Genomic DNA, 26,035 nt, shown 5'->3' with positions numbered 1-26,035 from the left:
TAAATACTTAACATTATAATTATTTTAAATTAAAAATAAAAAAAAATGAAATTAATATGCATATTAGGTAAATGTTTGAAGTCATAATTCCAGTTGAATTGTTGTTCAATCCGTTTTGATAAGGACCAATTTTTGTTGCATATGCTATTACGTGTGCAATATAGTTTTGTTCATGAATGGAATGAAACAAGTGTCCCATTGGTCCTAAAAATGGATTTTTAATAAGTAATTTTATCATTTTCTATTAAAACATTTACCTTTAGCATATACTGCCACGTCACTTCCACTATGTACACCAGTTCCTTCCTGAATGCCAACTTGTTGTGTATATTCATGACTTGTTGTTTTTAAAATTGTTGGATCTTGTCTGATGACATAAGTACCAAACTGTCTGTAAATAGGATCTGGAGCAAATCCAATTGAATATGTTAATGTTGTGTATTTAACATCGTCTACTTGTGATTTGCCGGCCACATCAAGAATATTGTTGCCTCGCTTTGGATATCCATTGATAGATAAAGAGTTAGCATGGTCACTGGTCACAATCAGTAATGTATCATCCAACATGTTCCATTGTTTCAGTAACTGTATTGAAGTATTCAATGCCTTATCAAATTCCACAGTTTCATCTAAAGCTAATCTGGCCTTGCTTTCATGATGTGCTAAATCAATTAAACCTCCTTCTACCTACAATTTATCATAGAATTACATTGAGTAAATTGTAAATATGAATTTAAATAATGAACTCTATTTGGGTTCATTTGTATTAAGAGTATGGAATTTTATTTTATAGATCCTGTAGGAAAAAATATAATATTGATAAAAATGGTTTCCAACAACCATTTTTATCAATATTTCACGTGATTCAAATTTTAAACTTTCAAAACATTAGAATTTATATATTTAAAAGATAAATGTAAATATAGCAGGAACTAAAAATATAATTTTTAATGTAATATATAGGTAAAATATTTCATGTGTTTTAAGTGAAACTTCTGATATTTTATAATCGGTTAATTTGATAAATATTCTTTTTATTTTAGCCGCAATACATACCATTAAGAAAAATCCTTTTTCATTTTTTGACAACACTTTTAATGCTGTTTCAGTCATAAATTCTAATGACGGTGTATCTAACATGTGTGAAGTTCTATGATATTCCATTGGCATTTTTCCATTTGAAAAAATTCCTACATATGATCACATCTGTTATAAAAGCTTATTTCTGTGGCAATACGTTATTTAAATTTTTTTCAACCAATATTGGTTATAACTTATTCTATTCAATTTTATCAATTTTGTTTTATAGTGCATTAAAATATTGGCAAAAATTAATATTGCTTATTCAACTATTTATTATTTCAATAAAACAGATCATCTTTAATTATACACGATGGGTTTTAATAACCAAACTATGTGATATTGCTAATATTAAATTTCTTTAGTTGAACATTTAAAATTTATTATTACATATTATACTATATACTATAATATTACATATTATATATACATTTATTATTGAACATTAAAAAAAAAATCATAGATCTACGAAATCCTTCAGTTAAAACAGTTTGGATCAATGAAATGAATAGCTTTTATTGTCATATGCTACCGGAAAAGGCAAGAATGTTGGATATCTTTATTTAAAAAGATTACACGAAAATAAATTAAATGTAAATCTATTTCCAGTAGAATTACTCAAAAAATTCGAATAGCCTTACTAAACTCGATTAGGTCACAACAACATTACTCACAGCCACTTGATGAACAAAAATTACCCTCCTATATACATACAACCTTTGTGTTTAAATATTGCAAGAACTAAAAATCTTATCTTGAACTTTCCAAATAAATAATTTTAAAATATTCTTACTTTTAGTAATAATGCACTCAAGTATACATTTTCTATAATAATATAAAAAAAAAAAATCGTAGAAAAATATTATCAGTTTATTAGATTAACTTCAGTTCTGACATATTCGTATTCGTGGTAAAAAGTCTACAGTATACAAACGAGAAAAGTGTAATTTCAGGCATCAGTTGCGTCTATAATTCTTATTACCTTGTGCTTGTTTAATTTGGTATTTGTATTCAAACGTAAGTAAGTACAATAATTAATGTTTGTTTTAGTAATTGATTTATGCACTCATGCAAAATAAACAAAACATAGAGGACAATTATCGGTAGCCACTCACCTAAAATATATTCTGTGTTTTCCGTGTCCAATGATTTCATATCTTTTTCGTTGGTCAAGTATTGATATGACAAATTCTTTGACGTTTTGTCTTCGATCCATTCTTTTATTAGATCCTTACCGTCGGTTCTCACACACAAGTGTTTGTCCAGAAAGTGTTTAGAGGTAACCGACGAATTATTTGCGTTGAAAGACTTCTTGCCACCGCCCATAATCACCTGTTAAAAAGACAACTTTACATGATATAGCGTGAAACCGGTGAATATTTTGTATTTTATTTATAATATTTAAACATTTTCTTGAATTATTTATTCGTATTATGCCGTATTGTTATTTTGTATTTCCGTAGACCTACGAGTACATTGAGTCCTAATACAGTATAGTCTGTGCTGCTATTGTCTGTTGCAACATATAAACTGACGACAGTCGACATACGAGTATAATTATAGTGAATCGATGTTTTTGAATAAATTTTGATTCTGAAAAGTGGTTTTTTTTTTTTTATACTTAAATATTTATAATTTCATAATTGTAAAATAAGATTTTTGTATGAAGTTTTTACAGGATTTAGAAAAATAAATGTTCATAACATATTCAAACATTGAAAAATTAAATCACATTTATGGGTTCTGTCAATAGGCAATGCAAATATAATTTTTTTTTTTTTTTTGTAGTGCAACGGCTAAAAATTATTTGTTTTAAGAATATGAACTAAAATTCAGATACCTAATTTGATTGTTTTATACAATTTTTAAAAATCTACAACATTTCAAAGATACCTACGTTACATTTTAATCCAGTTATACATATTTTACCTGTTTAGAACTTGCGCCCCACCCTCCCAATAGGAAATTTATATTTTTTTTTTACAAAAAATCATTTGAGATATGTAAAGCATGTATAAAAACAAATTATACAAGATAATAATTACCAATAAACTTTAATAGGTAGTTGTATTAATTTAAAATATAAACAATCAATATATTATAAAAACATGCAATTTTCTTAAATGTTTTTCTTTTTTACAATTGTGTTAGATAATTTTAAACTTATTTAGTACAATATTACAATGGTAATTTTCTTGCTTTTATAGATACAAATTTATCAATGACATTATCAAATGAAATTGTTTTAACTACATATTTTTCGTATTTCGTGAAAAATATTACATAAGTAGTGTTGACATTTGCAACCCGCTTAGAATTGCACCCCCGGCCTATGCCCTCTTGCCCTGCACTTATATATATATATATACATAGAGAGAGATAAAGCGAAAGCAGTTAAAAAGTTCAGATTACCTACGTGGAAAATCAAATATTTTATTCTCAAATTTACTCTCAGCACTAGTTGGTATGTTTATTACACGTGATAATATTATTAACGATTTCGTCTCTTTATACCGAACATATTTATTCGGGATTTCTTTTGGAAGGAACTCTAGTTTTGCCTTATAATCAACCAATTATTTATTTTTAAAATTTCATGTTTATTAGTATTTCGGGAGAACAATGGTATAGTCGTACACCTACACAAAAAACTGTTCGTAAGACATAATTTACAATTGGATGTCGGCTGGTGGAGGGTTTTATACTTGCAACAAATCCTTTCAGGACTTGCCCATGCTTAGAACGCGTTGACGTACGATGTATGGGATGTCTTCGAAAAAATATATATATTTTTTACGTCTCGCAAAAATAAATGTTAACATGCGTACATTATATTAGACTGAAATGCACCTTAAAATTTCGACCAGGCTCTTCCTCAATCAGCTGTCTGGCGATATCCTTGCAGTCTTTAACATTTTCTGGCATGGCGGCGTTGCATTCCCATTTCCGGTTTGATGTTCGGGCATACAGGGCTGCAGGCGTGGCGTCAGTTATTCTGGTGTTGGTTACGAACCCTGCAAAAGAGCAAATAAGTCGAAATATTTACTATAGAAATTGCAACCTAGCAGTAGACAAGTGGAAAAATTGTTAAATACATCGAAAACAAAAAGTTAGAGGTTTTTAATTTTTCTTTGCGTTTAATTTAAACCGTAAATAATGTAAAACGATTACACCTTAGTTACTTCCATTCAATACAGTTCAAATAATACGAAAACTATTTTCGTATTTTCATTTTTTTTATTCACGTTTAACTGTTTATGTCTATAGTACATTAACATTTTACCAAAACAATTCATGCCCATCAATTGTATACTAATCAATCAAAATTCACTGAAAAGTTCACGGAGTACGATCTAATGTTGCTGATGTTCCTTTTGGCGTTCTTCAAGGCGGGCACCTATCACCCATGCTATTTGCATTATTTATTTACTACGTAAAAAAATGTAATAAAAACAAGTAAATTTCTATTATTCGGTGATAACTTGAAATTTTTTGTAAAAGTTAACTCTATAATTGATTGTAAACATTTGAATGATGATCTTAATGAAATTGTTCTATGGGCTTCTATCACGGGAATGTCACTAAATATTCAAAAGTGTCATTATAAAACATTTTATAGATTTCACTGTCCGATTGTCTTTGATTATAAAATTGTTGGATCTAAACTTGAACGTGCAAAGCAAACAATAAGAGATTTAGGTGTAATTTTTGATACAAAATTAACATTTTATTCATATATCGAATTTTTATCTTGTAAGACATTGAAAATTTTAGATTTTGTTAAACGTATTTGTGCTCAGTACAAGTTAGTTGCACCTATTAAGGCTTTGTACTATACCTTAGTGCGCTCCGTCTTGGAATATAATTCTGTATTATGGGATATATGCGTCCTTAGCGAAGATTTTTGTCTTTTGCTAGTCACTTATTAAAAATCGATCACCAGTTACACGACTATTCTCCTCTCCTTGCTAATTTACATATTTCCACACTTGTAGACAGAAGAGTACAAGCAAATATAGATTTTCTTAATAAACTACTTTCAGGTAAAATAGATTCTCCGAATCTTCTTAGTCACATCAATTTAAAAATTCCATCCTTCTTCTCTCGTAATAATTACCCGTTCTATATTCCAATGTTGCGTGCGGGCAGTTCAACCGCTAAGATGAAGATTTGATAGGATAATTCCAATAAAAATACTCAAACTAAATTAAACTGTTTATTGAAATATTTCCAAGTATACGTTATTTAATTAAATTAACAAATATACTGGTGTGAAGGTGCTCGCTAAAACACGTCTTAAACACATCTGATATTGGTCTATTCGGGATTCCCTTATATACCCCGTTTCTCAAAGTTGACCCGGACCTAGTGAATGCTAAACCACTCGTCCTATGCGATTCACTTTGGCATTTAGATTGATGTTACTTGTGTTTCGGGCGCCCAACCCTAGATTACCTATATGTAATCAGTTGTCCTCGTGAATCCCGCATTTTGCATATACCATACTGGTGCCTTTCTATAATAGTTGGTTTTAATTTATTATATACTAATTGTCTTCTCTACAATATAATTAGTAAGGACCTACATCTCCGTAATATATAATACTGATGTCTTTCTATAATAGTTATTTTTAATATCACACTTTGGAATGTAGCCATACGATTCATATATAATATGTGCTTGTGTTACCCTTTAATTAAATTAATAGTTCCTTTCTATTGTTGTGAATATTATATTACATTTCCCGATCTCTACTATTACGATTTATGTAATCCCTCCTGTGTAGTAAAAGTCGTAAGGACCTACATTTATGTATGTCCGTAACACCAATAAGTAACGCGAGTTACGCTGCAAATGAACCTCTTACTATAATGATGCGGATTGCCAATGTTGAACCGTCTTATTTTTTATATTAAATTTAGTATGATTATGAATTATATTTTTGTCTATATTACATGTAATTATATATTATATCTTGCCTTATTGTAAATGAACCATTGGGCACCATCCCATACTTCAAATAAATAAAATAAAAAAATTACTCTGTAGGAATTACGTCATGTAGCGATTAAAGTGTTTAAATTCCACGATAACGCTAATAAATCCAATAGGTATAGGTATGTATATATAATATATATCCTATTAACATATCGAGTCGGGTAAAGAAATAACAGCATAATAAAATAATAATAAAAACTAATCAAAAGTAAATATTATTTTGTTATATTAAGGCTAGCGGTTGTTGATGAAATAAAGAAGAGAAAAAAAATTCGTAATGAAAATTATTCAACAATAATAGCCCTACCGATCAATATTAAGATTTTTTTTTTAACTTAATTATATTTTAAATGTTAAAAAAATTATTTCATTTACTACACATATTATAATATTGGGAGAACGTAAATTGCGCCCGGTATTTTTCAGCTATACATTTTTGTGTAGTAAATTGCGCCCGTTATTTTACAGGTACAAAATTTCGTATAGTAAATTGTGCCCAATAGAAATATTATTTTTATGATAGTCATATAGCATTACCCAGAGGACACTACGAGGAGGCGACTATCACTGTTCTCCAAAAATATTTTTTTTTTGGTTTAGGTACTTGAAATGAATAAATTAATTCATAAAAATAGGAAAATTAATTTTATTTTTAAATATTATGGTATTAATTATAGATTTTAAATATTTTTTTGTTAGATTAAAAGTGTTAATAATAAAAAATACAGTTATAAGTTATCTGCATAGTAATTAGTCATCATATTCATATATTCAGCCCTCGTAATAGTATTTTCATTTTATTGTTGAATTATTTTTTCCATTTTTTGAATTTTTTTTTTTTTTTGATTTGGTGTTTTGAAATGTAGAAACAAATGAAATGTATAAACCTATAAGGTTTATTTATACTATTAATTATTATAAAAATTTCAGATTGTAACTTTAATATTTTATCCATAAAATTATAAATACGAAGTCACTTAGATAGTAGATACTATGCGCGGAATTTATTATACCCATTTTAGACCCCGAAAAATCCCAGGCGCAATTTACAAGCACCCAAACTATTTTAGTTTACCTACATATATATTGGTATTAAAAATATGATCTAGTGGTGATAATAATCCTAACCTAACTCTAATATGATTAGTACTTGTATTTGACGGTAAATATATGATTCGATTTAAAATAGTTTGCAATAAATTAGTTGTTGTCGGCGTCATTTGAGAAAAATAGTTTTGCAGCTGTTGAGGTCACAAACTTCTATTTTCGGTTTGGGTCTTGTTTAGTTTGTAGTATCGCGAGAGTTCCTTTAGATTCTTTCCATTGAAAGCTTATAAAAATTGGGTCTTGTGGATGAATATTTATATTATTAGAGATTTTGGACTCGTCCATATAAGAAAATATTATTATAAAAGATACACCTACCTTTCATGAACTTTCAACAATATAATACTTTCTCAATTGTTAAAATTAAAACTGATAGATTCTATTTACTCTCGTGATTGTTTATTTTCGACGCATGTTATGATATTTTTTTCGTAGGCTGAATACCTTATTCAGCTAAATTAGGGTGAGTATTTATATTTAAAAAAAAAAAAAAATAGGTCAATCAATTTGAGGTTAACTCAAAAAAAAGAGATCTTTATATTTTTTTTAAATAATTTTAATAACTTTAAAAGGTTAATAAAACATTTGTATGCATTTTTTTTTTTACTTTGAGTTTGAAAATAATTGGTCAAAACATTCTTATTTTATTAGGTTACATTGGTTACTCATAATTTGCTTTATAATTTACTATGTTGTATATTTGTGATGAACTAATTGCGTTTGCGAAAAATCATAAAACTCAAGACAGGAATAATTTTTCAGAATTGTAACTGCTTATATAGGCATCGCTAAATAATATTCTATACTCTTTCAAAAATACTTTTAATTTCTAAAATTGCTTAGATGACACACCATATTTATTCATCACGAACACAATTATCCGTCATTTTTTAAAATTATAATTTATGAAATTTACTATATGATTCAGTCCAATGCACTCGTCCATGAAGTATGCACGTATGCCGATTTACACTCCGTTATGAGTGAAAAGTTCAAAGGACCCATGGTTATTTTAAGGAATATTCGCTGGGCGACAAAAAAAAAAAAATCATCGCATATAATCAAATCAATATCAACAAACTATGAAAAATCTATAAGAAAAAAAAATGTCTTTGTTAAAAAGTTTTTCAAACCTTAGAAACTCAAATAATTCCATTCAAACTCGTAATCTATACATATAAAATCCAAATACCAATCACTCACTGATCGCTGAATCTCAAAAACTATTCAACGTACGCACCTGAAATTTGGAAAAGTCTTTCACTGTGTAATAAGAGAGGATTTTTTTGAAAATCGCATATTTAAGAGTCGAAAAAGTTTTGGACTGGACGCATACATTTTTCAATTTTTGATTACCTAGGAAATATTTGATTTGTTTAATATGTTTATTTTAATAATTGCCGATTAAGAATTATGTAAATTATTTAACTGTATAACGACATAATCGAAGTCATAATGGAAAATTTATAGGTGAACATGTACTATTTCCACGCATCCCAATGATTCCAACAGATAAGCTATTGGAATTCAAACTTTTGCAGTTTCCAGTGCGACTCGCTTTTGCAATGATCTTTAACAAATTACAAGTACAATACTGAATTTTGAAAATTCATGGTTCTCACATGGATAACTGTGTGTGGCCTGCTCACGCATCAGAAAACCTTCTGATTTATTTGTGTAAGCACCACAAAAAGAAAAATAAAAAAATATTGTATCATATAATCCAAGTACACTTTAAGAAATAGCATCTATTTGAAACTTCAAATTGTCAGAATTTTTTCAATAAAATTAACAAATAAAAAAATAATAATCCGAAATAAATTGAACATTGTTGTAAGGATATTAGTATAAGCTTTAATATAGTAAACAGTACAGGAAGGCGTGAAAGACATGGCTATATTTAATATTTACTTATTATAATACATAGCAAATTAAAATTTCAACCGTTATTTTGGGTGATTTATATTTAAATAGGTATAGGTTCAACGGTAACACCCAAAAAGAGTTGATCACTCACTATTTTCTCAACGGACAACTTCAAGTATTGCTCCTCGTTGACCATCGCTACATCTCAAAACTATATAAACTCGAAATTTAACATGGTGGTGTTTCCAATATTCAATACATGCAATAAGAAAGTATTTTAAAAAATATTGGAACCAGAAAATATGGTAATTCAACGTATCACCAAAATTATTGTACTGATTCATTTGAACTTTCGTTTTATTTGTTTTATAACCACCAATAGTTACACCAAACTTGGCTTTTAACAGTGTTAAGTAACAATCCATTAAAACCCATGTCACGGCCAAGAATGTTCCGTGCGAAGCCGAGTAATTAATGTATTATTATATATAATGCAATATAATACAATATCGCATGGTTTTTATCGGTTTTCCATTGTAGATATTCTGATAATCAATATGATATTAATGTCTCAACTTCAAATCACCAAACGAAATGATCTACAAATAACAAAATCAAGTATAATAAATCTCTACTAAATAAAATTATAAGATAGTTAAAAATATCTTAATTTTTTCCAAAATTTGTCACTCAATAATTAAAGGTATCATCTTCTAGGCGACAATTATGTCGCCCAGTTTATTGGTTAAAATATGTACTGCAAAAGACAGCATCATTACGCGCACAATGTGTTATGGAAAAAAAAAACCTGAGTATTAAAACAGATATGGTAATTATATACCAACACATATTGCCAAAAAAAATCTCTTCTCTTTGCTATTCCAATAGCGAAGTGATTCTCTTCCAAAATATGGACGAAAAATCAGCGACCGCTTCCGTTCCAAATGTCAAGCGTAATATATAGTCATCCTCGACCATAAATTCTCCAACACACAACGACAATAAGCCAAATTTATTCACGTCACCAAACCGGTTAGTGGCTCTATCATTTTAAGACGATTCTAATGACGATGTGTTACCCTCGTCGACCGACAATAGCTCAACAGATGCTATACAAAATACTATCTCAAACCAGTCACACGTAAGCCCTGCTATTGCTACTCTTCATATAATTCAAGTTATAAATGTAAATGTAATTGCTTTATTCGAAAATTCGTTATCAAACACGATCGATATCAGTCAACTATCTTTTAAAGCTACCCGGTCATACTTAAGTGTTTGTTCCAAAGAACAAAAGAGTTTCAACTTAGTCATTACTTTTTTTAGTATCATTCCTTTTTTCCATCACACCTATGCCTTACAACCCGAAACAATGCCTGTTTCGGGTTGTAATCAGGAACCTACACTATACGACGCCTATCTCCAATATTTTTGAATCTTTGGCCGCTCTCGGTCATACAGTTACAAGAGTTACAAACGTATTAAAATTAAACGTTGCTCTACTATTCTTTTGTTTGGATTCAACGATTGCTGAAGATAATTATGATATTTTTAATATTTCTTCTCTACTCAATACTCTAGTTATAATCGAAAATCCGTACAAAGTCAATCGGGACCCATCTTAATGCCACAATTTCCATGACTACGGCCATACTCAACGGTTTTGCGGTCGCCATTCACGCTGTGTCAAGGGTAGTGACGATCACCACACTTCCGAGTTCATCAGACAGAAGCTGACCAGCTAAATGTACCTTGTGTGGAGGCAATCACACAGTGAACAGTGCCGCAACATCCACCCGGGCAGCCGGGGCAATGCCCCGGGGAACGGCCTCCATTCCTATTTTGTGGCCCCTATTTATAATTTTCACAATTTTTAATTTTTATATACCCAGCAATACCTACTGAATTGTGAGAATTTGTGACAACTATGTATACTGTGTAAGATAAAATTAATTTTAAAAATGTTTGTTCTATTACACTATTACAGTAATTATCAAAATATTGATGACTGAAAATTATTATAGTCCGGCATTGATTTATTATTATCGTTTGTTGGAATTTTAACGGGAATCCCGCTATTTACGTCACCACGACGGACTATCTAGCGATTTGTTTGTTTTGACTGTGACACGCCAGTACGCCACGCGCTGATAATCCTATATAACTATATAAGAACTATTCATACGACATACCGTGTATAAATACTATAAATGAATAATATGACGACTGCAAGTGTGGCTAGCATTGTAGGAACACTCGGAATAGTATTAAACAAAATCATCGCGTTCTTTCTTTGGCATTTGCGTACAGCGAGCATTGCGAGGTGCGACTGTGCGATTACCTATATAACTTATTAGTTATTAGTTATTTACTTAGTGACTAGTTTGACTTCTGTTCTTCACTATTATTGTATGTTGTACACTTGTACATTAATAATAATAATAATGGAATCTTCTCAACAACCGTTGAAAAAAATTAGATTGTCCGGTGGAGCAAGAAAAATGTTGAAACAGAAAGAAAAATCTATTAAAGGGAATAGAAGTATTTTGTCATTTATTCAATCTCCAGTTTCTGAAACTGTTATTTCAAACTCGAAATCTGTAGAATTCGAAGATAGTTCTTACCAACTTGAGTCAACGTCAACCCAAGATAATTGTATGGCTGTATTTAATAAACTATAATTAATATAGAAATTTATATCATAGGTTAGTAAGAAATACATAATTATTGATGGTCACCATGAGATAGTTAATACTATTTTTAATATTCTCAAAATATTTATATATTATTTATTTATAATTTTATTTAATATATTCAATAATTATATTGTATTTAATTATCAGTAATTTTTTTAAGAATTAAGTATTTAGACAAATATTGATTGAGTACAAATGTAACAGTTTATCTGGGTACAATTGTAACATTTTATATTAGGTTTAGGTATAGGTCTGTGCCTACCTACCTAGTTATGTTATAAAAGCTATAAAAAAGTCAACAATTATGTTTTAAACCATTATGTAAACTAAGTTATAATGTTATATTTCATTTTATTTAATGATATTATGTTATGTTTTTATTTAAATTTTAAATTAAAAAAAAAGTCATTTTCATGTTTGTTATATATACCTAGTTATGCTATAAGAGCTATAAAAAAAGTCAACAATTATGTTACTAAACCATAATGTTACCAAAGATATATTTCATATTATTTAAAGGTAATTATAATAGTTTTATAATAATAAAAAAGTAAAAATATAAATATGTTACATTTGTCCCTAGCTCTGTTACAATTGTCCCTCTTCGGAGTACAATTGTAACAACTTTTTTTTTTTTATTCTTCATTTATGTAAAAACTTTAAAAATGTTGGGTTTAATACTTACATATTTATAAAGGTAACAACTTGTTTTAAATATTAAAAGTAAAATAAATAAAAAATACTTAAAATTCTTGCAGATATAAGCAATTTTATGAAAAATGTTACAATTGTTCCGGGCCTCCCCTACACTTATAAAAATATGCATTTAGATACAAATCCACTATCCTCAGAATATGATAAATAAACTAATAATTTTTTAGGATTAGATTTTTCAACTGAATATCCTACTGACCGTGGACATTTTGAAGATATTATAAGCAGTGATATGAAATACAGTATAATGAGTTATGGTCCATGCAGACCTATTATTAACTTTCCTTACTCACCAGATGGTAGTGGAGTTTTAAGAAAATTTTCAGCCAGTTATTACAATATGACAACAAAATCAGGTTTACAAATTCCTCGATTATGGCTTTGTTATTCTATTTTATTAAACCGTGTGTATTGTGAGACGTGTTGGTTGTTTGCAAACAGAAACCAAAAAGGATTCAAAAACAATTGGATTGTAGGGATAAATGACTGGCATCACATGAATGACAAAATTAATGATCATGAAAAATCCCAAACACATATTTATGCCAGTAGTGTTCGACTTCATTGGTCAGAGAATAAAACTATAAATAGACATACGGAAGAACAAATTTCCAAAGAAGCAGATTTTTGGAAAAATGTACTAACCCGAATAATCAAAATAATTTTGTACTTGACTGAAGGTAATACAGCACTCAGGGGAAACGAAGGTAGTGGAAAAAATAAATCCAATAGTGAAGGTAATTTTATAAGAACTGTCAAACTGATGTCTGAATTTGATCCAATTTTATATGAATTGTTAAATAATAAGAGTCTAAAAAACAAAATATTTAAGTTGGAAAATTCAAAACGAAATTATAGATTTATTAGCTGTTGAACTATGCCGTTTATTATGTAAAGAAATAAAAGATTCAAAATTGTTTTCTATTATAATGGATTCTACTTTAGACATTAAAAAAAAGATCAATTAAGTGTTGTATTACGTTATGTAGTGATTGATTACCATAAAAAATCTATTGAAATAAAAGAATCTTTTTTAGGTTTTTTTGAATTAAAAAAACATGGTGCTGCTGACTATGAAAATCGGTTGTTTAGTATTTTGGAATCTTATGATCTAAACGTGAAAAACTGTCGTGGACAAGGATACGATGGTGCATCTGTTATGAGTGGCAGTAATAGTGGAGTCCAAAAACGTATCATGTCAGTGGCACCAAATGCACCATTTGTTCATTGCTGCGCACATAATTTGAATTTGGTGATTTCTGATGCAGCCAAAAGCACTCAAGTAGCAAATCATTTCTTTGCCACTGTTCAAGCTATTTTTAACTTTTTTAGTTCTAGCGCTCCTCGGTGGGCCACGTTAGCTTTCAGTGAAGACTTTGCTTGCAAAATTAGAAAGAAAGTATTGAAAAAAATATGTCCAACTCGGTGGGAAGCCAGATACGAATCAGTCTCAGCTCTTAAACAACGATATATTGATGTACTTAAGTCATTGATTAACATAAGTTTAATCAGTAAGAAGTCTGACGAACGAAGTGAAGCTCAATCTTTACAAAAAAAAATGGAATCTTTTCAATTTGTTGAGTGTTTGGGAAAACATATTACGACCACTTCATGGTGTTTCAAAAATGTTACAACGAGATACGAATCTACAAAATGCACGAGACAAATTAAAAGATGTTTATTATTTAATAAATGAATTGAGAAATAATTATGAAGATATAGTAAATAATGCCAAGTCATTGTGTTTGAGATGGAGCTTACCTGTTACATATACTGAACCTCGTCAGATATATGCAAAAAAAACATTTTGATGAAGTCGATGGAGATAGGCGGTTAACTATAACAACAGAAAACTTTAAAATTAAAGTATTTTATCCTATTATAGATACTGTTTTAATGCAACTTAATATTCGTTTTAAAGCAATGGACAATGTATGTACTACATTTGATTTTCTTAATCCAAATAATCTCTTATGTTTAAGAGAAGATAATATTGTAAAGGAGTCATATGATTTTATTCAAATGTATAAAGATGACATTAGTTCTAATTTTACTGGTCAGATTTTATCATTAAAAGAATTAATAAAAAATAAAAATTTAAAAACTATAAATGAAATGGCCAATTTTGTACTTACCAATGATATAGCAACAAGTTACTTGGAAATCTTAGTAGCTTGTACAATATTTTTAACACTGCCAGTTACAGTAGCAATGGCTGAAAGGTCATTCTCGAAATTAAAAATTATAAAAAATTATTTAAGAAATTCTTGTAGCCAAAATCGACTTTCAAACATTGCTATACTCAATATAGAACAAAAGCGGACTTCAGAATTAAAAACAGACAAATTAATTAAAGATTTCTCTAATTTGAAAGCAAGAAAGATGAAATTTGTTTAAAATATTAACATCATATTATTTTTATAAATTGTATAACTTTATTCTATTATAATGAACTTATTTGTTCATGTGTTTTTATTTATAATAAATTAATATGATGGATATTAAAAAGTGTTGTTCTTTACTAAAAAGTATGTTTTACATGTATGAAATACTTTTTAATAAAGATTATGTTTGTTGAATTTTATCTGACTCCAATAAATGTGTTCACTATTTTAACCCTGGTGCAGTGATGCTAGATAGTGGCCCCTAAATAATCTTTTGTCCTAGGGCTCAAAAATTCTAGTTGCGGCACTGACAGTGAACTTCAAAAAGGATGCTCGATGTACGTGAAATTGGCCCCCCCTAAATCAAGCCAGCGACTCCAAACCTTCACAGACATTTTGCAATTAATTTGTTTTAATCTGCTATGTAGTTTTAAGAATTTGCATACCCATAATTTTTCCGGAAATGAATCTATGAAACCTCATATTCTATGAGACCCTACCGCTCCCAATTTTAAGCTATGTACTTATCTGAAACTAGAATTATAAAAAGGACCCCAATATTGTTTTGTAAAAATTCAATGATATTTTACTAACATTATAAAATAAGAAAATTGCAGATTTCATCGGATGGATTACAGGGGTCGAGTAATTATTGACACTATTGTGCTAATAATAGGCACAAGCTAGATTATTTTGATAAATATAACTACAGGATATCTAATTTGCATAATTAAAAATTATATTATCTATACATATTTCGTATTTAAATTAGTAATTTCAATTCTGAGTGAAACGAGAAATGTATTGGTATTATCATGATGTGTGCGTTTTTATTTTGTACCTGTGTATACGATTTTGACCAGAAGAAGTGCTCTGATACTAAGACGTAGTATTTGCCAAATTAATCTGAAACTCTCTGATCGGATGAGAAGTTATAGGTGGAATTAATTATACGTCATATATGTGCAAAAAAGAAAAAACAACAAAAATATGCAAAAAAAAAATTATAAACATTTACATTATAATATATCATCAATATAGATATAAATAAAACGTATTGTAATAAATAAATTATTATTGCATTGAACTTCGGGTAGCTGCTATTCTGTTATTGCAGCATGCACTGCACTCAAATATGTGATGGCCAGTTTAATTAAAAATTATTGTTGTTATATTAACCGCAATAACTGAGGTTATATAAAATTAGGATATTGTGTGATCTAGTAAGTGAAATAAAATAAACTATTAAGTGATTAGAATAAATCTTATACTTAAAGGTTCCGTTGTATATATTAGGTAAATAAATATGCTTATAAGCGCATTTACATTTTTGAATTTATTACTTCACAAAACGTTTGTTTATCCTTGCAGTGGGCGTTAACGTATAAAATTGTAAACACATAATCTTCTTTGTCGTGGACGAAATAAGAAAGAGATGAATCTATAATGGGCTACGATGTGCAGAAAGTGGGTGAATGTACAGGCATGGTGTACAAAACAATACTCAGGTAATCAAAAAACATTTTTAGGACACCTACGATTAAGGAGCAAGTGCAGGTTAAGAATGACGTAGAGCTAACGACACAGGGCATAGACTGAAAAAACTTAGTTTCAAATAAAGAGGTTTATGTTTATCTTCATGAGTATCAATTTTGAAAGAAATTATCTAGTAATATCGACAATGTTTTGTCAGGAGTTTTTTATTATTAATATTATTATTTGAATACAGCTTCAAAGTGGTAAATAGTTTAAGAATTACATACTTAACAGGTATCTAATAGTTATCTAATATCCTACATAATGAAAATCAAAATATTGAAAAAGAATGTTTGTAGGTATAGTTGAAAAAATTAAAAGTCTAACAATATCATTTAGAATAAGATGCACATATTGGTAGCTACTACTAAAAAACATTACTAAAAAAAACATTACCACCATTCATCAGTTTTTAATGTGTTTGCTTAGGTAGTTTTGTTTAATATCATGTCCAGGTAGGTTATAATTAAATGACAACATATTCTTAACTTATATACGTAATTTATTCGGTCACATTATTCGGTTGAAATTAAGATCCTAATCGTGGTCTTCTAAGGCGGTCTTATAATCATAATCATTAACTTTTAACTGAAGAAATAAATTATGTGTTATCAGAATTATACGTTACAATAAATATTTCATTGAACAACAATAATTTTTTTTATTGAATTAGAAAATTATTAATTTTTTATATAATCCCAATTTAATGAACGATTATTTATAATAGGCACTATATCTGATTATTTATACCTACACGGTATAAATAAATAAAAACACTATAAGCTTACGCGTGTTAAAGTGTTATTGGAACTATTTATTTGTTGTAATTTATATTTATACAAGTATTTTAGATCTATATCTTATGCTGTATTATTTTTTTTTTTCGAGAAGAATATTTTTAATAATTTTGATGTTTTATAATTCAATGTTTTTTTCATTTACATAATTTATTACATTTTTGTTAGTGCTCCAGATTTTTCTTAAACTTCATATGATATTATTTGCTGCTGGTTTTTATTTTATTTTTATTTCATAATCTATTCTATTCGGCCAAAGGGTTTAGCTAAACAGTTAGCAGTTCATTAGGTACCTATTTTATTTATTAATTAATTCTCAAATTTCCCACACAATAATGATCAACTGTGGTATGTAAATATATGAAATATTTACGAATATATTAAGTACTGATATATTTAAAAATATGCATTTATTTCAAAATATGTAGACAAAAATACATCTTACTTTATTCGGAGTGTTTTACATCATGTTGAGTTTTTTTTTTTATCAAGATTGAGAAATCGGAACTCGATGACATTATGTATTTACATAAAAAATTCGCTCTAAAGCAACAAATAACCATAAGCAATTATTACTAAGAAAACTACGACTTATTAAAGTCATGCGTTATAATGCGATAATAGGATAACATTAACATATTAAAAATTCATTTTTGAGGATAAAATTATTTATGCTAAATTGAATATTTTATATAGATGTAATTAAATGTAACATTTCTATTAATCGAAATTATTTTTCATAATTGCATTACATTCTATCCGTTGGGTTTTGATTGACTGATATCGTCACGACTCATGAGGCGATTTGACATCAATAGATGTACCTATGATAAAAAAAAACCTCTGTTAAGCGTATTAAGATCTACGATATATTCACTGAATGTGTCAGAATTTTATCATAAAATAACCGAATTAAAAATGTAGATATCTCAGATTTTTCAATCATAATAAACGACAAATTAGTAAAAAGTTATGAAATAAAAACGAACCATTATTTAGTAAAATATTAATTAGGCGAAGCTACCCTGATTTATTTCCATGAGACAAGTATTTTAATAGAAATAATAATTTTAAATAATAACAAAAATGATAAATTTAATAAGGTGCGTATTTATGACCATTAAGTACATACACTGATCATATATTTCATGTAACTGATTTTTTTTTTTTTTGTAACGAGTTATTAAAAAGAATATTTGATGTAATATATGGTATCCTTTAATTTAGATCTTATGAGTTTAGGGAAATGCAACCCTCAGGACATCCACCCTAATAAACGACTAAATTAAATAGGTACGTAAATATTATTTGGCACTTATAGTTTATTATAAACAAAACATATACATTGTACTTGTACAAACCGGTTCTCGTAATTATTTAAATTTAACAATAAATAGATACTGACCGTCCGGCCATACATATATAATTGTTTTATCCTTGATAATACGGAATCATATAATATTAACATACTAAGCAAAACTGCAGTGAATCTAATAAATTGTATTATAATTATGTTAATTTTTTTTTTTTTTTACAAAAATTATTTGGAATTTGATTGTTGTATAGAATATTGTGTAAAATTTAGTATAATTCGCATTAAATGTGGAAACCTATACAGACGCGAATTTAAACATAAAACGATGTTAGTAACTCATTGGTAAACATTTTAAGTTTCAAAACCTTTGGGATATAATTTTGTAGGTGCCTAAATGTTGTTACCCATCTGACACAAGCTTAGAAGAACCTTTGAGTATGTATAGTTTGGTATATTACCTTTTATGCTGATTGTGTAACTTAATTTTAAATCTCCGTAATTCCGCAGTTCTTGTATTTACCTATCTGCGTTTGTTAATTTCAATAATAAGAATGGCATTGGTGATTATGGTGGCATGAGTTGTGTCTAAATCTCGATCATATTTCTGTGCTCCGGGCGTGAATATATATACATAAAGTATTTAGTGAAATGATAATTGAAAATTTGCAATTGATATATATGTTTCGGGACACGAGCAGATTATTTATTTATCTATTTATTATAGCTTTGCTTACGCCCCAAGCAAAACCAGTGATTTCCATGCAGTTTCTCGTTATAGAGTATGTGATCCTACTCTGGTTTAAATCTACTCTGATCAACTGCTGTTAACACCGAGATTATTCACGGAGGCAAATTACAAAAAATGGCACAAGTTTCAAAATTCAAGGGGAACAGCTAGAATACTGTAGGAGAGTGTACACACTTGGATCAATACAATGCTACAGAGTCATTACATTTTTAGAGCACGCTAGTAATCCCCTACCCTCTTTGTATAACATCTGGACACCATCTCGGCTCCTTGCCAATTTTTCAACTATTATCTTTTTTTTTAAGACTTTCTATACACAAATACAATCAATAAATTCTTGGGATAACACACGCACAGACATATATATATATATATATTTTTTTTTTTATGATCGGTAAAGTCATCGATTGATTAAACCTCACGTAATTAGATCGATTCATTTAGGTGTGGATTTTTATTTTCAATTTTGGTCTACACTATATTTTAGTATCTTTTAAAAATAAAATTATTTTCGATCATAAAAATAATATTCGATTTCTCAAAGGTTGTTTTTTTGGTTCAGATTAGGAGCATACTACAGTTTTGATGCCTTCGGGGTCTTCTATTGTATTATGACCATCCGAGTAGCGAAGTACCTCGTTATTGGTTAAAATCGCTTACAAAACAACTATTAAAAAATTATGAAAAACCGGTAGAGCGTGCAACGTACACACGCGATTTTCTAATAAATCATAACATTGTTTTTATTTTTTATTCGTACAATGAATCTGGTGAACATATTTGTATGTATATTTGAGCAATACAAACAGGGCAAACATAGTATGGATTTCAAAAATAAACGTCGAGTTTATTTTCTGGTTTTTATTTAACGTTTAATTTCGTCTGCAATTTAAATTGTTAAATGCTAACAACAGTATTTATTCAACAGTTGCACACCTGACGTACACGACGTTTATGTAATTATATATCACATAAATATTATTATTTATTATTTTTATATTATATAAGTTTATCTAATATATATAATCAAGGGTATATACTATTTTTTTTTTTATAAGCGTATTAATATAATACACCTTAATACTTGTTATAATTTACCGGTATTCTTTCCAGCTGCTTGTGCCCATGTAGCCAACGACTCAAGTCCTATTCTCCTCCGGGGATTATCGCTTCTGCAGTGAGTGGTTTCGTTGTGATTATGATTTGCATCCAGACCTATTGTTTTTTGATTAACTTTTACACCTGTGAACATTGCGGTTGCTGAACTTGCTGCGTCCGGTACTTGTTTGTTGACTGAATATGTCTGCAGAAATTAACGGATTGATTATTCTTGCATAACTGAATAAAAGTTGGTATGCAGATATAATTTATAATTATTAGTTACAATTATTTTAGAGAAGTAAAATGTATACACATTTTTTGTTTTTGGTAATTTACCCAGAAATTTCACTTATATTTACCATGAGTTCTGTAAATTTGGTAAATTTTGATATTTTTAGTGATATATATAACCGTCAGGAAAACCTCCTAGAATATCAATAATTCTTTCATTAAAGTTCTACAATGATAACGTTTTTTAAAAAAAATTATTTACAGGATAGATTACACGTTTGCGTATAATCTTATCTTATCTTACTTAGAGATAGCGTTTGTTTGTTTGTTTGCAAAAATCTCAAAAACTAATGGACCGAATTCAAAAAATTCTTTCACCATTAGGTTGTTCCTTATCCCTGAGTAACATATGATATATTTATTACTAGAAAAAATTAGGGAACCCTACTAAAACTTCAATAATACCTATAAGTCGAAATTTGATAAATAAGATTATTAATCCCAGTGTTAGGTTATTATTACCTTATTTAAAAATATATCTAAAATTAAAACAGTTCAATCTAATCCGTACAACGGTTTTTACGTATAAGGATGTGCACGAGTAACAGTTAGGTGTATATATTGTAAGTGATACAAAGTTCACCACGTCAAATATACCTATAAAAATATAGCAAAGCGTTAACGGATCAGTTATATCATATAAAATAAATCCTAAGTACTCAGTACTAAGAACCATACAAAATAATTTCATCACAAGTAAAAATGTTAGACGCCCAGCGAAGTGGGCACGGGTTAGCTTGTTGTGTATATTTTTATTGTATGTAAACATAAATTTCCTCGGTAAGAAAAACATCTACCTATAAAAATTGATAAATTTGACCAATAAAATTGATCGGGCTTACATTTCTATATTATTTTTATCGAATAAAAACTATGTGGTAGATTAGTATTAATATTTTTATTTTTTTCTGAAGATTATATTACCAAAGATAAACATTATTTAAATTATTAATTTAAGAATTTTTTTTTGACTATGTCACTTAAACTTATTATCACTTAGTGATTATAGGACAATTTTTTTTAAGTTATACGCACAATAAAATTTTAATATACAGATATGTTTAACATCACACATATTTTTTAAGAATTAACATGTATTGTCAAGTAATTATTTACAAATTTACATTCCTCGGGTTCATTAATTATTTATATTTTTAAGAAACTTTGTAGTCATGTAGGCATATTTTGAAATTTTTATTAGAATTGGAAGTTTTTATATTTTAGTTTACAATTATATGAATTTTTATTTGAGTATGTATCTTATTTCATTTTTCTAAATTTAAATAAATTATTTAAACGTAGGAGTGTTTTGTAATTATTGTAATTGTAATTATATATTACACTTCATTTCGGAATCAATAATTTTGTTCGAGTCATTTCGACATTAGTGACGGTATTGATTATGACAAAATATTTAAACTTCCAAGATACCTGAAAGTCCGTATGCGTAATATCATTTTAATAAATTTTCCGCCATTCACACAGACACGATTTGAATTGTAATGTTGGACAGAGGATTTAACTAACTATAGTGATACTGAATTATATTATAATATGGTAAATTACATATCTAAAAAATATTACATTACAAAATTAGATAACAAATTGAAACATTCCAAGAGTTATGTGTACACGTTTTCTATTGAGTAATTAGCAATACTATAACGATGTAGTTCCATAAATATTAGTTTTTTTAATAAATCTCTGACTATTTTACATTGATTTTAAAAACAAAAAAAAAATTTTCTACCACTGATAATTCTTAACGATCTCTCCGGTGTACGTGCTTTCTACGCAGAGAAACATCGTAACTATAATCATTCATTAATTACATGTACAGGTTTGGTACTTACTTTGAGTAGACCCATGTGCGGGAATTTTTCAAAATTCAACCGTCCGCTTTCTCCGTGTTTGTAAATTCTAGTAGCCGTCACCGTATTCGGACCCATACCATCACCGATAAATAAGATCACGTTTTTTGCAACTCTGTTGTTGATCTGCACGTTCAGAGCCTCGTTTAACTCTGACTTGCCCACCGACATCCAAAACATCTCATCTTAATAGGAACGTCATTTTAATCATTAGTTTAAATGTAAATAATAATAATGATGCGGTTTAATATAGCATTGAAATGAAATTTCTTAATTTGTTGGTACATTTATAATATTATTATATTTGAAAAATGGTAACAACACTAGTTTAAGTTAATTTATAGCTTTTATGACAACAAACACGACGAAGAATTATTAAAAATTAAAATTGAAGTGAGCTAAAAATGCGTTCCATTGCGTGAACAGCAAATGTTTATCCAGACGGATTCATGTTATTAAATAATTTAAGCATACCTATATCGAGTTAAAATACATTTTTAATCGCAGTTCAATTACGATCATTCGTACCCATTCGGTTCCATAACCCTGAGAGTATGGAAAATCTGGTCTTAACATTATATTTTATGCTGATAAGGCTCACGGGCCATTTTTTATTTCCGTATTTTATTCTTTAGCAACTCTCTTAGGCGAAGGGTCAAGAAAACATGATGACTCGTTTCGTCAAATAATATGTCGTACCTATACACAAGAGTATAGGTTTGGGTGTGCAAATCGTGCTTCGAAAGAAATATTTTATAAAATTATTATCTACAGCTACAGGAAATTGTTAATCAAAGATCAAATAAAAATTTGAACTAAGATATATTAAGGTACTATATTATAGTTATACGAGTAAATGTTCATAAATGTTAAGTAATTTGTTTTCGATGCGATATTAATCTTGTACTTGCTGTGAACTAAAAAATAATTTTTTCTGATCCAGCTGTTAAAGAAATAACGTATAACTATTTTATAAAAATAATATATGTATTATTGTTTACGGTTTGAATAACAAATTAATGTCCTGAGGTATACTATAGAACGTGTTAAAAATGTAAATCTAACGATGGGGACGTCGTAAATCCGTCATACTTCCGACGTCAAGTACATCATCGGTAGAAACAAAAATAAATATCTATAATTATGATGTATTAAATCGATTATATTATTAATCTATTATTATAAAGTCGTGTAATCCACTATTAATTTAATAAATTAATATATAGGTACTTGTATGTGTAAAGTATGCGCGCCTTATAAAATATGTATAATAACACTAATTACATATAAATGTTGAAATATTTTACATATATTTATTTATATATCAAAAATATTACTAGGCCTCTTCAAGTTTAAACTCGTGTGGAGGCCTAAGAGTTATCTTATTATTATTATAAACTGTTATACATATAACATTATATATATCATAAATATTTTTGAACTTCTTATTTTAGACGAACACACACAATAAAAAATCAAATATAAAAATCTTTTAAAGACATGAAGATTTATTTTATCACCCTTTTATTATGTTTAAACTGTGCATTTTTACAATTTATTGATTCATTGAAAATGTATGTGTATTACAAGATTATATTTTTCAATATTTAGTTTTTTTGAACCTCTTGAGGAATATCCTGTAGTAATAGCAACTTTTGTGTTTAAAATGGTAACACTATTGTTTCGTGAAAATAATTATTCGGTTAAATTTTTTTGGATTTTTTTTAATTTAACTCGGTCAATACTTGGAACAGTTCGTTTGAAATTATTCAAATTTAAAGTTGCGTACGTAAACTGTAAAATAATTTGTATGCATTTTACTCGTGAATAATACATGTAGCAAGAAGCATTACGATTAAATTCACGTTATCTCGGAGCAGCAGTGAGTAGAGATTAAATTAAATTGCGAGTAACACTATATTATCAAAACTTAATTATTTTGTTGTATTAAACAAAAAAAACGATACCAAGTCATTGATAAATGAGGTTGAATAAATGTGAATGCTATTATTGAAAAATGAATTATACGGTACATTAAAATTTAACCAAATAATTGTTCGCGTAAAAGAAATAAATTAGTGATAATTTGTTAAACAAAAGTAGATATTGTGACAGGACACATTTTATAAGAGGAACAAAAAATCTATGTGGTTATCGGAAAATACCGTTTTACAGAAAACATTTACACGTAAGTGTTCAACGTATCAGAATTTGAACGAAATCGTAATTAAAACATAAAAAGTCATTGTCGGTTTATAGTTGTCGGAACATTCGATTGAAAACGTGTCAAAACCGTTTAACACATATAGGCTCGCACTCAACCGAATCGCGAAACGGATTTGTTTAGGTATTGCGACGACGTAATGCCGCGCGCGTTAAATAACGTTTTTCCTCGTCCGGTGCGAGTCGAACGCGAATAAGGGAGAAAAAAAAATTAATAAAATATGTCTACGGGGTGTTGGCGGTCCATACCTTCGACAAAAGTCTTGGCCGTCGTCCGGCTGATGAGCTCGCACGTGCAGGCGACCAGAAGCGCGTAAACGCACCACGACATGGCGGCGGCGGCGGCACTGCAAATGTCTCGGGAACGCGACGCAAGCGACGCGAACGGTCGGGCGGTGACGGGGAGGGAAGGGACGGCACTGCGCTGACGTGCGCGCGTGCCGGGTCCGAGGGACGTTACGTATCCGGGGGCGCCGCGAGTAGTTGTCGGGAGGACGGGCGGTATCGCGAGCACGTCCGTAAACCCTCGAGCACGGCGGCGGACGGTGGGTTGTAATCGCGTGGAAACGGTTTTCCGGTCGAGAACCCGCTCGTGCGACGGCGGCGGTGCGACTCGTCGTGCATGCATCGCGCGGGCTCCGCGTTACGCGACCACGACGGACGCGATCGAGCGCGCGCGCGCATGCATGGCTCCCACCACGACACCGCGACAACCACCGCCACCACCGCGGCCGCCGCCACTAACCATGCGAAACGGGTCCGCTGGAAGAAACGGCATAGCGTTCGCTCTCGGAAGAATCGGGAGAAAATCCAAAAAAAAACCCGACGAAACAATTGTTTTCCGTTAAACGCGCGCGCACGCGCGGATCGTGTCGCAGATGTCCGTCGCCAGACCCCTTCGCGGACGACAACGCGCGTCCGTTGCCCGTTGGTCCGATCTCCTCCGACGCGTGTGTCCGTCTGCCCGGCGCGCGCGCGCTCCAGAACTGCACTTACCGGTGCACTAACCGCGTGCGGTAGTGCTCCGCGTGGTCCGGTCCAGTACGGTCCCGATCGTGGTACTCAAAATCTAATTAGGTACAGATATTGTTATGTAAACAAATAAAACGAAAAAAAACCTACAACTTTAGGTAGGTATATATATTTATTTATAAAGTCTGGTAGTCCGGTCCAGTGTTATACTAAACCAGTGGTTTTCAACCTTTTTAACAATGCGGCACACTTCATCTCCAACAAAGTTTTCGCGGCACACTAATCCATGTATTATGTGTTTACAGTCCTCTCTATTAGAGGGTTATTTATTGAGAA

General features: G+C 29.7%; 1 protein-coding gene across 1 annotated transcript; it reads right to left on the bottom strand.

The window, feature by feature from the left end:
- On the bottom strand, nucleotides 1–25,380 carry LOC112684762 (alkaline phosphatase-like). The gene is made up of 8 exons (XM_025556426.1): nucleotides 24,977–25,380; nucleotides 22,487–22,689; nucleotides 20,340–20,544; nucleotides 3,931–4,094; nucleotides 2,196–2,412; nucleotides 1,057–1,190; nucleotides 258–687; nucleotides 1–204 (listed from the first exon to the last, which is right to left on the bottom strand). Exons 1-8 carry the CDS (start codon nucleotides 25,353–25,355, stop codon nucleotides 20–22), a joined length of 1,917 nt encoding a protein of 638 aa, XP_025412211.1. The 5' UTR covers nucleotides 25,356–25,380; the 3' UTR covers nucleotides 1–19.
- Nucleotides 25,381–26,035: the final 655 nt, after the last annotated feature.

Source organism: Sipha flava, unplaced genomic scaffold (genome assembly GCF_003268045.1).
Source record: "Sipha flava isolate LNK unplaced genomic scaffold, YSA_version1 257_pilon_pilon, whole genome shotgun sequence".
In the NCBI taxonomy this organism is placed as follows: Eukaryota; Metazoa; Arthropoda; class Insecta; order Hemiptera; family Aphididae; genus Sipha; species Sipha flava.
Note: the sequence above shows the minus strand (reverse complement) of the source record. Positions and strands in the feature narration are given on the sequence as shown.

Coding starts and splice junctions, on each gene's coding strand:
- LOC112684762 (XM_025556426.1), bottom strand. CDS start 25,355: ATGCATGCACGACGAGTCGCACCGCCGCCGTCGCACGAGCGGGTTCTC. Junction 2,413..3,930: donor AGCCTGGTCGAAATTTTAAG/GTGCATTTCAGT, acceptor TCTTTTTAACAG/GTGATTATGGGCGGTGGCAA. Junction 205..257: donor CGTGGCAGTATATGCTAAAG/GTAAATGTTTTA, acceptor ATCCATTTTTAG/GACCAATGGGACACTTGTTT.